The sequence below is a fragment of the Taeniopygia guttata genome, chromosome W, assembly GCF_048771995.1.
Source record: "Taeniopygia guttata chromosome W, bTaeGut7.mat, whole genome shotgun sequence".
In the NCBI taxonomy this organism is placed as follows: Eukaryota; Metazoa; Chordata; class Aves; order Passeriformes; family Estrildidae; genus Taeniopygia; species Taeniopygia guttata.
Window position 1 is genome coordinate 9,262,789 of NC_133064.1, and position 13,450 is coordinate 9,276,238.

Below are 13,450 nucleotides of genomic sequence, written 5' to 3' on the forward strand. Positions count from 1 at the left end.
TATGGCAGCTTTAGTATTCGTGCTTTCTTCAGTTTCAGCACAGTCTAATCATTGTGTTTATTCCAGCCAAACTTTGCTTTGTCTTACAGCATTGATTTGGTAACGCTGCTTCAAAAGCCCGAAAAGCCTGTGACCCTTACCCAAGAGACAGAAGGCAACTCATTTGAGGCTCCCCAGCAACAGACCTTTGGCCAAGCCCTTGTCTTCACAAATTCTCAGCACAGCACCCAGATGGCATCAGGAACTGGCAGCTCCAGTGCTGTAAACTCTTATTCTCCTCAAAGTCTGGTAAAAATATCTTATGCTTTCTAAATATTCCTAATGAGTAAATATTTCCGGTTAAGTAACTTTTCCAGTACTGGCTATTTAATGAGATGGTTCGGTATTTATAAAGTTCAGGTTGCAAATGTTGAAGGAATTCTTAATTTCATTCCTTCCATTCACAAACACAAAATAAAATTTACTTTTTTTTCCTGGTTTTGCTAAGTAGTTGTTTCTCAGTTCACATGAAGTACTTGTATTAATTTTTGAGTAGAGAGCGGATGTATTTACTGCATGCTGATTTAGGATGAAATCACTTCTTTATAATAAAGAGTTCTATGCCAGAAAACTTTGGTGTGTTATTTGCAAACACATATCTGACTGCTTTTTGTGTAAACCTGATTATTTCTGAGTCAATAGTGAGGGCTTGAAATTGGGAACTTAAACTGATTTTCACAGAATAAATGCAACTATTAGTAAATGCATGCTATTTTAAGATGTGTGGATTAAAGTAAATCAGTATTGTCGTAGTTAGTGATGAAGTTATATCAGTGATAACCAGAGTGGGTCTGGTCATATGCTCCAACTGCTGATTTTTTTATTGGTCATAAACTAAAGCACAAGAAGTGACACCTCAACATGAGGAAGAACTTCTTTACACTGAGGGTGGCAAAGCACTACAACAGCTGCCCAGGGAGGATGTAGAGTCTCCCTCTCTGAAGATGTTCAAAACCTACCTGGATCTGCTTCTATGTCACCTGATCTGGGTGACCCTGCCTTGGCAGGGAGTTGGACTGGATGATCTCCAGAGGTCCCTTCCAACCCTAACAATTCTGTGATTTATTAGTAATCTAGGACTGAAGAGGTTTTGGTTACTGCCAAATAGCAGCTGTAGGCATTGACCCTATGGTTATGTTCAAATTATTTATTAAATACTCAACTCCACTCTTTCTCCCTTAAAAGCTAGGGACTTCTTATAATATGAGGGTAACTGGACTGGACAAACACGGGTTGAGGCAATATGGTTAAAGCTATGTTCTCCATTTATTGTCTCTAAGATGGCAGTTTATATACACTTCAGTATAGTTTACAAATTGTAAGCACACTATCATTGGTCAGCAAACATTATTTGTCTTTGCCTTAAAGTGGCTAGAGTTCTGCACTATAGCTCTACACTAATTCACACCCAGAAAACCTATTAACACCACGGTTACCTTAAAGTAATTTCTAACTGCACAACAACTATTTTCTTACTGCGTCAAAGGCTTCCAAGGCCCCACCAAGGCCGCTTATCAGACGCCTAGTCTGAGAGTCTGAGGGTAGCTCAACCCTTCACTCTAAATATAAATCATGTCCTGTCTCCTGTCTCTCTCAGAAATCTGGTAACACCCCTTTTTTTTTTTTTTTTTTTTTTTTTGGTCTCGTGATAGTCTGCAGTCCTTTGTCCTGGCTTTCGAGAACATGGGTCTCCTAAACTGAAAAACTCTACTGGATTCCAAATCTTGGACCAATTGAAATCTCCAGGTTTGGGTCAGTTTACCTCTCAACAAAACAATAATAGCTCTACTACCACTACCACATCATCCTGGGATCAAAAACTGCCCGTTACCCAGGCGTCAGTCCTTAGTCAGTTTGGTAAGTGCTTTGATATAGCTTTCTCTCTGTTAGCCTATAAGATCTCTTAACGCCAGTAGCAGTTTAAAATGGCCTTACATGAAAAGCTTTTGTAAAACAACATAATCCTAATAATATAATTGGTTACAGCACTGTATTACACTTAGTTGCTGGTAATAGACGTTATATCACAAACTAGGTTTTGAGAGTCTTAAGTCTATCTATAAATGCCATTGAATCTTTAGAGGTTGTTGAGCTTTCATGTAATGACATATTTGATTTAATATGCTTGAATATTTAAGTGGAATTTTGTTGTGACTTTTGTGTCGTGGTTTAACCCCAGCCAGAAACAAAGCCCTGTGCAGGTGCTCACTCCCTTTCCCACCAGTGGGACTGGGGAGACAATTGGAAGGGTAATAGTGAGAAAACTCGTGGGTTGCGATAAAGACAGTTTAATAAGGAAAGCAAAAGCCACACACTCAAACAAAGCAAACTAAGGAATTTGTTCACCCCTTCCCATGGGCAGGCAGCTGTTCAGCCATCACCAGGAAATCAGGGCTCCATCATGTGTAATGGTGACTTGTGAAGACAAATGCCATCACTCCAAATGTCCTCCTCCTTCTCCTTCTTCCCCCATCTTATATACTGAGCATGATGTCTCATGGTCTGGAATATCCCTTGGGTCGGTTTGGGTCACGTGTCCCAACTGTCTCCTCCCAACCTCCCACACACCTCTAGCCTCCTACCCAGTGTGGCCGTACAAGGAGCAGAAAATGCCTTGACTCTGTGTAAGCTCAGCAATAACAAAAACACCTCTAAATTATCAACCCTGTGTTTAGCACAAATCCAAAGCATAGCCCCATAGCAGCCACTGAGAAGAAAATTAACTCTACCTCAGCCAAAACCAGTACACTTTGTTTCTCAACAAATCCTGGAAAATACCTATTTTCAGTGTGCCTATGCTGCTTCTAGGTTGTACGATATTTTGTCTTTTTCCACAGTTTTTTCTCTTCTCATCATTGCATGAATTTTGAATGAGTACTACATAATTTCTTCATAATGTGCATCACATCTCAGCATTCCTTCCCGGTGTGAAGTTTATGTGTGCTGAAAATTATGCAGGTTACCCAGTTTTTTATATTCATAATTGTATGGATTTTTCATTTAATTGAGTAAAATTAGTAGAAACCCATGAAAATGACACAAACTTGGTTTTACAGTGTAGTTCCTAGCAATATTCTCACTATGAAGAGTGATAGCTCTTGTATCTCTCTGCTGTGTGAGTGTAGGTTTCCAGATAGATAAGCAGCCCATTTGGTAGCAGTTATAATCTTTGACATGCAGAAATTCTGAAAAAAATGTTTATGTACATTTTAAGTTGCTTTCTAATACACTTCAACTGGATAAAAAAACCTTCACACTGCAAATGCATGTATCTCTTATGGTTGTTGACCAGTGCTCTGAGAAGCTTTCAGTGTCTGAAAATATGAAAGGGGAAGTCTTGGGAAAAAACCTGTCAGCATCCAGTGTCTCTTGACTTTCAGCCATATTGAGATGGTAGATGACTTCCTATTTCTGTTGAAAACATTTTCTTTTGTAGGGGCAGGGGAATCCTAACTCATAATTCCACTAAGTTGCAACTCTAGACCACCTTGGAAGTACTCACATTTTATTGTCACAATTAACTGCAATAAAACTTGCAGTATTTGACTAAAATAATCAAAGCCACTTTTTGGGGCCTAATGTATGATAATGTTACACCACTGTACGAATAGGTTTGCTTTTATATTTTTTAAGAAAGCCAAGGCAAGCAGCTCGGGTGCAGGTGCATTTTGCAGCACAGCAGGGGATCTATGGGAAGTGGTTGGTGACGGTGTCTAGAAACCCCAGGAGAGCATCGAGACTGTCTTAGGTTGCAAGATGTGGCTGGGGGCATGTATTCTATTGCCATCTGTTAGAGGTGGGGCAGTTATCTTCTGTTAATTGGGCCACCTGTTAAAATCAAGTGGGGCAGTTTTCTTTATCTCTTCCATGACCAATTCTCCCTCTGGTGAGATATCTTCTGTTAATGGGCCATTGAGTGTCACTGCATGACTGATAAAATTACATCATCCCTTTGTGAGAAGTTCTACCCAGGAGGAGGAGTCAAGGATTCCTACCTGGATATAATCTGAGAATTAGAACAACACGAAGCAGCCTTTTCCCACTGGATTCCCAGAGGAGCAGCTTTCTTCTCCACTGGATTCCCAGAGGAAGACCAGGCCCATCTGCACCAGCACTGGACCTTCAGAGGAAAACTACACCCTTCTACAGGATCACTGCTTCAACAGAACTACATTTTGATTTATTAAAGAAATATGGATATTGATCTAGTATCGATATCCAACTGTGACGGACAAAAACTCTCTAACAGTTTAAAGTTAGAAAGTGTATGTTTATTCGACGCCGGGCAGCGTGCGGGATAGCTCCCAAATACACACCGCGCCTTCCAGGTGATTACAGAGTCTTTTTATCCATACAAGTATTGAATATACAAAATACAATTGCATATTCATAATTTTGGTACATCCCATTCCCCGCTTCGTATGCTAATCACTCCAAAAGCTATTAAGCATGCGTAGTTTGTCCCTTGAAATGGGTCGGTGGTCCCTTTTATGGGGAGGGGTCCCAAAATGAGGAAGTAAATGAAGTCTTCCTCGTTCTGACCTTTCTACCTTTTCAATGCAGGTATGACAAATGAACTCTTGGTAGAACTCCCATTCCTTGTCTTCAATTGGTTTCAGAACAGAGGAGGCCCACAATTGTCTTATGTTCCTAAAAGCTATTTATCAGTTTCTATATTCTTCATTATAAACCCAGCTAACCAAACATTGTGCTGACAAGCAATTAATTATTAGTTAACTACTAACTCCTAACTTCATCAAGGCCTACTCATTTATTATTCTTATTTTAATTAACTCTAGTAAGGCTTATTTCTAGCTAAAATCTTAGCTCCTCAAAATCTCTAAATGCCTTAAAGTTTACGTTTCAATTTGTCACTCCAGGAGGACTGCAGCCACCATTTAATCGGACTGCTACCAACACCCTGACCAGCAAGGTGTCAGGTTGTATTCTGACTCTGTCAGTGTTGTTTAGTATTACTGCATTTTTCTTTATTGCTTTTATTTTTTTCCTAATAAAGAACTGTTATTCCTACTCCCATATCTTTGCCAGAGAGGCCCTTAATTTCAAAATTATAATAATTTGGAGGGAGGGCATTTATATTTTTCATTTCATGGGAGTCTCCTGCCTTCCTTAGCAGACACTTGTCTTTTCAAACCAAGACAGAGACCTATCAGGAGCCAGGAGCTTGCATGAGAGTGACTGACGAGGCATGGGCAGGGCCAGGAGTAATGGTGACTTCCCCCTGTGGCGCTTAAGCCAGGTAGTGGTGCAGCAGGTTGTCCAGGAGGCCCTGCCAGCTTAATCAGGGAGCAATGGTATCCACTTGCCAGGCAGCCACAGCTGACCTCTCTAAGCTCTGCACACACCATGACTTAAACAGCTACATAAGCAGAGCTCTGGAGGGAACATGCTACCACCCAGGTGTCAGGCTGCAGGGTGTGCCCTGCTCTTATACCAGTATTGGACAGCAGTAGTGAACATGCCTTTGGGAGGTGTGCCCAACTAGAGGAATTCCTCTGCTTAGTGACAGAACTCTGGAGGAGGTGAGTAGGTTGAGGAGTATCAGGGAGTGCAAGAGAGAGACTACTGGAGCAAAATCCTACCTTTCCTGGGACAGGGCCACCAGTCAGACAAGGCACATGACAGGGAAGATCCCCTATCTTTTCTGCTTGGCTTAACGTGGTGACTTAAAGGATAGGGGGTAATGGCGACAAGTTCCTACCCTACGCAGCAGGTACATCTCATCTGTGACTACCCCACCTCCCCAGGTGTCCTGGCATAATAGGTATGAGGCTCTGCAAGTGGAGCTGAACAATAATGAGCACAGTGGTTCATCTAGCATGGACATGTCGCCGGGGTTAAGTCAGCCTATGCCCTGTGTTAAAACTGCTTCCATAAAGAAAAAAAGACAGGTCATTGTCATGGGAGAGGCCCTTCTGAAGGAAACAGAAGGCTTCACATGCAGACCAGACCCCCTTCTTTAAGTAGTTTGCTGCCTCCCTGGGGCCCAGGTAAAAGATGTGAAGAGAAAGCTTTCTATGCTGGCACGACACTCGGAATTTTGATTTTTCAGGTAGGCAGTGATGAAGTTGCAACAAGAAGTCTGAGAGCAATCAAGAGAAACTTCAGGGTCTTGAGGTGACTGGTTAAGGGATCAGGAGCACAAGAAGTGATCTCTGGCCTTCCAGTTGCAGGGAAGGATGAGGGAAGAAATAGGAAGAGCCAGCAGATCAATACCTGGCTCCGAGCCTGATGTCACTAGCAGAATTTTCTTTCATTTTGATCATGGGGCAGTTTACACAAACCAGGCCTGCTGACAACAGACAGGGTCCACCTGTCTCAAAAAGGGAAAAGGATCTTTGCACAGGAGTTAGCAGGGCTTGTTGAGAGAGCTTTAAACTAAATTTGAAGGGCGAAGGGGATAAACCCATGTTCACTAGAGAGAAGCCTTTGGGTAGCACACCAGTGCTTGAGGGATACTGTGCCAGTGAGGTCCTTAGGTCTGCCATCTCAGTGGAGGTAGGGGATATGCTGCCTTTTGCCCAACCTGGAAATGGAACTCGAGATAATTTTAGAAAGGAGGTAAAATAAAAGGGGATCTTTATTTGAAGGCCTTCAGAGGAAGTTATGGAAAGATGTCCACAAAAGCCCACCCCCTGCCGAGGTGTCTTGGTTTGAAAAGACAGGAGTCTGTGAAGGAAGACAAGAGCCTCCCGTGAAATGGAAAAGGTAAACCCCCTCCCTCGGAATTACCACAATTTCAAAATTAAAAGGCTCTCAGGCAAAGATATGGGAATGAGAATAACAGTTCTTTACTAGGAAAAAAAACCCTAAATTAAAAAAACGTAATTAGTACAAACAAAACTACTGATAGAGTCAGAAACCTGACACTCCGAGGAGTCGGGGTGTTGGCAATAGTCCAGTTAAATGGTGGCTGGGCTGTTCCTCCTGGAGTGGCAGATGAAATGCTGCTGGTGGTCCTGTAGAAGGGTGTAGTTTTCTCTGAAGGTCTGGTGATAGAGTAGATGGGCCTGGTCTTCCTCTGGGGTTCCAGCAGGGAAAAAGCTGCTCCTCTGGGAATCCAGCAGAGGAGAAGCTGCTCCTCTGGGAATACAATGGGAAGAGGCTGCCCTGATATCCCAAAAAATGCTGATTTCATGCAGGTACGAATGCTTGGCTCCTCCTTCTGGGTTGAGCATCTCACAATGGGATGATGTAACCTTATCAGTCATGCAGTGAGTCATTCAATGGCCCATTAACAGAAGATATCTCCCCAGAGGGAGACATTGTTCTTGGAAGAGATAAGAAAACTGCCCAACAACAGAAGATACCTGCCCCACCTCCAACAGATGGCAAATAAAATACATGCTTATCTTACAAGCCAGGACAAGAGGTGAGTACATTTTTATATGTTTTAGGAAATTAGCATAATTGATAAGAAGCACCAATTAGGAGGACCAGTGGTGATGCATTTCCCCCCAGGTCGAGCCCCTTCTCTGGAGCTCCCCTTTCAGCACTAATTGTACTTTTTCTGTGAGAATGTATCTCAAGGAGTTGTTCTTAGCCTTGGTTCCCAGGAAGAACCAAGACAGCATGGAGCCTTGTACCTCCCGGGGCTTGGAGCTGTGGGATTTGTTTTGTCTTTCTGCCTAAGGAAAGGCCATGGAAAAGTACTGGGAAAACTAGTCACTAATAAAACAGGCTACAGAGCTACAAATATATGTGTGAAGAATACAGAGAACCTATAAAAGAAAAAAAGGCAAAACCCAAACGACATCAGATGGAGATCCATGAGGCAGCAAAGACACAAGGGTTATTGGTTTGTTAGAAATCCCAGAAGTGCCTGAGAATGGTCACACAGGAATTGGAGCTTCTCCTCTCCCCAAAAAGGCGTCAGGATTAATAGCCCAAATGAAGTGCATCTACACCAACACACGCAGCATGGACTACAGGAGGAGCTGGAAGCCATGGTGCAGCAGGAAAATTATGACATAGCTGCCATAATGGAAACATGGTGGTATGATTCACACAACTGGAAAGCTGCAGTGGATGGCTATAAACTCTTCAGAAGTGACAGACAAGGAAGGAGAGGCAGTGGGGTAACCCTGTATGTTATGGAGAGTGTCTTGAGTGCCTGGAGCTTAATGATGGCAACGATACAGTTGAGGGTTCATAGGGAGGAATCCAAGGGAAGGCCAACAGGGCAGATATCCAGGTGTGAGTCTGTTATACACCACCCAACCAGGATGAAGAGGCAGATGACATATTCTATAAGTAACTGGGAGAAGTCTCATTATCACTAGTCCTTGTTCTTGTCCAGGATGTCAACTTACCAGATGTGTACTGGAAATATATCACAGTGGAGAGGAAACAGTCTAGGAGGTTCCTGGAGTGTGTGGAAGAGAACTTCCTGACATAGCTGCTGAGCCAACCGGGGGAGGTGCTCTGCTGGACCTACTGTTTGTGAACAGAGGACTGGTGGGTGATGTGGTGGTCAGAGGCTGTCTTTGGCACAGCGATCACAAAATGATAGAGTTTTGGGTTCTTGGAGGAGCGAGGATAAGGGTCAGCAGAACTGCTACGTTGGACTTCCAGAGGGCAGACTTTGGCCTTTTTAGGAGACTGGTTAATGGAGTCCCTTGGGAGGCAGTCCTGAAGGGCAAAGGAGTCCAGGAAGGTCGGACATTCTTCAAGAAGGAAATTCTAATGGTGTAGGCAGTGTTCATGTGCCAGAAGACTAGCTGATGGAGAAGAGCAGCTTGGTTGAACAGAGACCTTTGGCTGGAACTTGGGGAGAAAAAAGAGTCTGTCATCCTTGGAAGAAGGGGCAGGCGACTTGCAAGGCATACAAGGATGTTGGGAAAAAATTAGAAGGGCCAAAGCCCAGCTAGAACTTAATCTGGCTACTGCCATAAAAGACAATAAAAATGTTTCTATAAATATATCAGCAGCAAAAGGCAGGACAAGGAGAATATCCTTAATTGTGTGTGTGGGAAAGCATAGTGACAAAGGATGAGGAAAAGGCTGAGGTATTCAATGCCTTCTTTGCTTCAGTCTTTTATAACAAGACCAGTTTGTTCTCTGGGTGCCCAGCCCCCCAAGCTGGAAGATGGAGACAGGTAGCAGAATGAAGCCCCCACAATCCAAGGGGAAATGGTGAATAACTTGCTACATCACTTAGACACACACAAGTCCTTGGGGCTGGATGGGCTCCACCCAAGGGTACTGAGGGAGCTGACAGAAGTGCTCACCAAGCCACTTTCAATAATTTATCACCAGTCCTGGCTAACCAAGGAGGTCCCAGAAGACTGGAGTTTAGCAAATGTGATGTCCATCCACAAGAAGGGTCGGAAGTAGGACCTGGGGAACTACAGGCCTGTCAGCCTGATCTCGTTGCCAGGGAAGGTAATTGACTAGATCATCTTGACTGTCATCACATGGCACCTACAGAACAGCCAGGGGATGAGGCTCAGCCAGCATGGGTTTAGGAAAGGCAGGTCCTGCTTGACCAACCTGATCTTCTTCTATGACAGGGCAACCTGCCTAGTAGATGAGGCAAAGGCTGTGGATGTTGTTTGCCTGGAGTTTAGTAAAGCCTTTGACACTGTCGCCCACAACATTCTCCTGGAGAAACTGGCTGCTCATGGCTTGAATGGGTATACTGTTGGCTAGGTCTATAAATTTGCAGAGAACACTAAGTTGGGTGGGAGTGTTGATCTGCTCGAGGGTAGGAAGGTTCTGCAGAGGGCTCTGGACAGGCTGAATTAATGGGCTGAGGCCAATGGTATTCGATTCAGCAAGGCCAAGTGCCGGGTCTTTCACTTGGGTCGCACCAACCTGTTGCAGCATATGCCACAGCACATGCTGCAGTTGAGATGGCCACAATACACAGAGTATCACCATACAATATCAGAAAACTTTAAGCATCCCCATACAGAATCATATCACATCCCTTCAAAAGGCTGCAAGCATCTGCTCTTCTTGTTCTTTAGCCCAACCTTTTATACCCCTCATTGTTCATGCATTGCACCTGTGTGCTTTCTGTTCCCTTTCGTGATTGGTCAGGACAACTCGGCACTCCATGTCTCATTGCTTTCAATACTGTTCACCTGCTTTTCACAGTTGTAGCCCATTAGGGATGAGGTTCGGCAGCAGCCCCATTCCCAATTACCACAAACTGTGTACTTGCACCAACCCCCTGCAGTGCTACAGGCTGAGGCAGAGTGGCTGGAAAGTGGCCCAGCAGTAAAGGACCTGGGGGTGCTGGTCAACAGCCAGCTGAACATGTGCCAGTGTGTGCCCAGGTGGCCAAGAAGGCCAATAGCATTCTGGCCTGTATCAGCAATAGTGTGGCCAGCAGGACCAGGGCAATGATCATTCTCCTTGTACTGGGCACTGGTAAGGCCACAGCTCGAATCCCGTGTTGAATTTTTGGCCTCTCACTACAAGAAAGATATTGAGGTGGTGGAGTGTGTCCAGAGAAGTGCAATGAAGAAGTCCTATGAGGAGCAGCTGAGGGAGCTGGAGGTGTTTTAACCTGGAGAAAAGGAGGCTCAGGGGGGATCTTATTGCTCTCAACAGCTAACTGAAAGGAGGTTGTAGCAATGTGTGGATCAGTTTCTTCTCCCAGGTAACATATGGCAAGACAAGAAGAAACAACTTTAAGTTGTGCCAGGGAAAGTTTAGATTGGATATTAGGGAAAATTACTTCACGGACAGTGCTGTCAAGCTGTCCAGGGAAGTGGTGGAGTCACCATCCCTGGGGGTATTTTAAAAGCTGTGTAGATGTGGTGCTTAGGGACGTGGTTTAGTGTTGGATTTGGCAGTGCTGGATTAGTGGTAGGACTCGATCTTAGAGGTCTTTTCCAACCTAAACATTTCAATGATTCTAAATAATGCTTACCTACAGCTGTTTATTTAAAGTAGTGAATATCAAATGTTAGCTTTAATATTACAGTTGTAATTTTCGGTATGAAACTTGTGTGATGTCTGAAAAAGACTTGCATGTTCTATAAAATCATAGCTGTCCAGTGTGTCAGGTCACCCAGATTGTTTCATAAAGGGTAGAAGCATGAAGAGCAGAGTTCAGTACTTTAATTTTGATGTTTCTTTTTCCCAACACTGACCAGACTTGAAATCGCATCCTCAACCATCCCCAGTTCTAATCCATCTGACCCAGCGACAGCAACAACAAACACAGATAGCCCCTGTTCCTCCTCCTGGGCTGCAGTCCTTCTCCCAGGTAAAACTCCACGAGCCATTACCAGTAGACACCTCTACCGCTGTTAGCAAAATGTTACAGCTGCCTACTATATCTATGGATAACCCGGAAGTGACTGCCCACCAAACCCAGCAGAAGCAGATAAAACCACCAAAACGGAGGATAACTCCAGCATCCAAGGTGAGTAATCGAGTTTGTCCATCGTAAACATATTAGCATACAAAAGCTTGTATCGGCAATAGTATGGCCAGCAGGATCAGGGAAGCAATTTTCCCTCTGTACTTTGCACTGGTGAGGCCACACCTCGAGTCCTGTGTCTAGTTCTGGGCCCCTCAATTCAGGAAGGATATTGAGGTTCTGAAGCAAGTCCAGAGAAGGGTAATGAAGCTGGTGGAGGGGCTGGAGCACAAGTCCTGTGAGGAGCAGCTGAGGGAGCTGGGGAGGCTTAGCCTGGAGAAAATAAGGCTCAGGGGGACCTTCTCCCTCTCTACAACTGACAGGAGGATGGAGCCAGGTGGGGGTCTGTCTCTTCTCCCGGGTAACAATTAACAAGACAAGAGGAAATGGCCGCAAATTGCGCCCAGGGAGGTTTAGATAGGATATTAGGAAAAATTTCTTTACGGAAAGGGTTGTCAAGCATTGGAACAGGCTGCCCAGGAAGGTGGTGGAGTCACCATCTTTGGAGGTATTTAAAAAACGTGTAGATGTGGTGCTTAGAGACATGGTTTCATTGTGGACTTAGATTAATGGTAAGACTTGATCTTAATGGTCTTTTCCAACCTTAATGATTCTATATATAAGTTTCTAGGAAGAAGGAGAGCTAAGACCATGGTCTGTTTCTTGTTTATAAAGCAGGAAATTCAAAGCTGAATAGGTTTTAGGTTCAAAATACAGTGATGTCTTTTTCAAGCACGTATCTAATTGTTCTGTGTGGAAAATGACTGTTACTATGTGATTTTTGGATTGACTTAGTAGCCCTAAGATGAATATTGGCTGATGGGGATGATCACAGATGACACTTTGATATTTTAGAATAGTATGTCTTACCCTTTCAGCTCCAGATCAGGGCACAGAATCAATTAATTAATTTCAGGTTCCAATAATGTAGTTAATTTATGTAAAGTGGGGGGTTGTCACAGATCTAGTTGGCAGCAAAGGCTGAGCCAGTAACTGAAGAAGCCTGTAGTTAAGGGACAAGACTGTCAGTTACTTTTATATTTAATACAGATAGTGCATGCAAAGGAATTATGTTGGGTTTTTTCCTCCTTTAAGATTCCTGCCTCTGCAGTGGAGATGCCTGGATCAGCAGATGTGACAGGATTAAATGTTCAGTTTGGAGCTTTGGAGTTTGGATCAGAGCCTACGCTCACAGAATTTGGATCAACTTCAAGCAGTGAGAATACCAGCCAGGCAACCAACAATAGCTTGTACTCAAAATCTGTCATGTATGTGTGAGTTCCCCTCCTGCATTTTTGCATGTCTTCTTTAAGGGGTCAAGTTTGTGCCCAAAATGTCAAGGCACAATTGCCATGTAATAAGAGGGAGAAATATGGTGACATGTAAGGTGTGTGCCCAGGTGGCCAAGAAGGTCAGTGGCATCCTGGCCTGTATCAGCAATAGTGTGGCCAGCAGGTCCAGGGAAATGATTCTTCCCCTGTACTTGGCACTGGTGATGTCACACCTTGAGTCTTGTGTCCAGTTCTGGGCCCCTCAATTCAGGAAGGACATTGAGGTGCTAGAGTGAGTCCAGAGAAGGGCAACAAAACTGGTGAAGGGTTTGGAGTACATGTCCTATGAGGAGCAGCTGAGGGAGCTGGTGATGTTTAGCCCGGAGAAAAGCAGAATCAGGGGGGACCTTCTCACTCTCTACATACAATTCCCTGACAGGAGGGTGGAGCCAGGTGGGGGTTGGGCTCTGCTCCCAGGGAACAAGGGACAGAACAAGAGGACACAGTCTTAAGCTGCGACAGGGGAGGTTCAGGTTGGACATTAGGAAGAATTTCTTCCCAGAAAGGGTGATTAGACATTGGAATGGGCTGCCCCAGATGGTGGTAGAGTCACCGTCTCTGCAGGTGTTTAAGGAAAGACTGGATGTGGTGTTTAGTGCCAAGGTCTGGTTGACAAGGTGGTATTTGGTTATAGGTTGGACTCAATGATCTCAGAGGTCTTTTTCAACCTAATTGATTCTGT

At 44.2% G+C, this 13,450-nt stretch overlaps 1 protein-coding gene and 1 non-coding gene across 19 annotated transcripts in view; both read left to right on the forward strand.

Annotated features, from left to right (window-relative positions):
• The window catches only part of LOC116806978 (ubiquitin-associated protein 2), a 171,364-nt gene that overhangs the window by 74,158 nt on the left and 83,756 nt on the right, over window positions 1-13,450 (forward strand). For 15 of the 18 annotated variants that reach the window (XM_072923059.1, XM_072923062.1, XM_072923060.1 and 12 more), the window contains 4 exons: window positions 90-288; window positions 1,692-1,896; window positions 11,169-11,440; window positions 12,533-12,711. In XM_072923059.1, the coding sequence (XP_072779160.1) occupies window positions 90-288; window positions 1,692-1,896; window positions 11,169-11,440; window positions 12,533-12,711 (855 nt within the window). The remainder of the gene's footprint in view (window positions 1-89; window positions 289-1,691; window positions 1,897-11,168; window positions 11,441-12,532; window positions 12,712-13,450) is intronic. The other 3 variants (XM_072923061.1, XM_072923064.1, XM_072923065.1) reach the window with 1 other exon arrangement.
• LOC116806994 (small nucleolar RNA SNORD121A) lies at window positions 12,142-12,224 on the forward strand. The gene has a single exon (XR_004366035.1). It is a non-coding gene; the product is annotated as a small nucleolar RNA SNORD121A (small nucleolar RNA).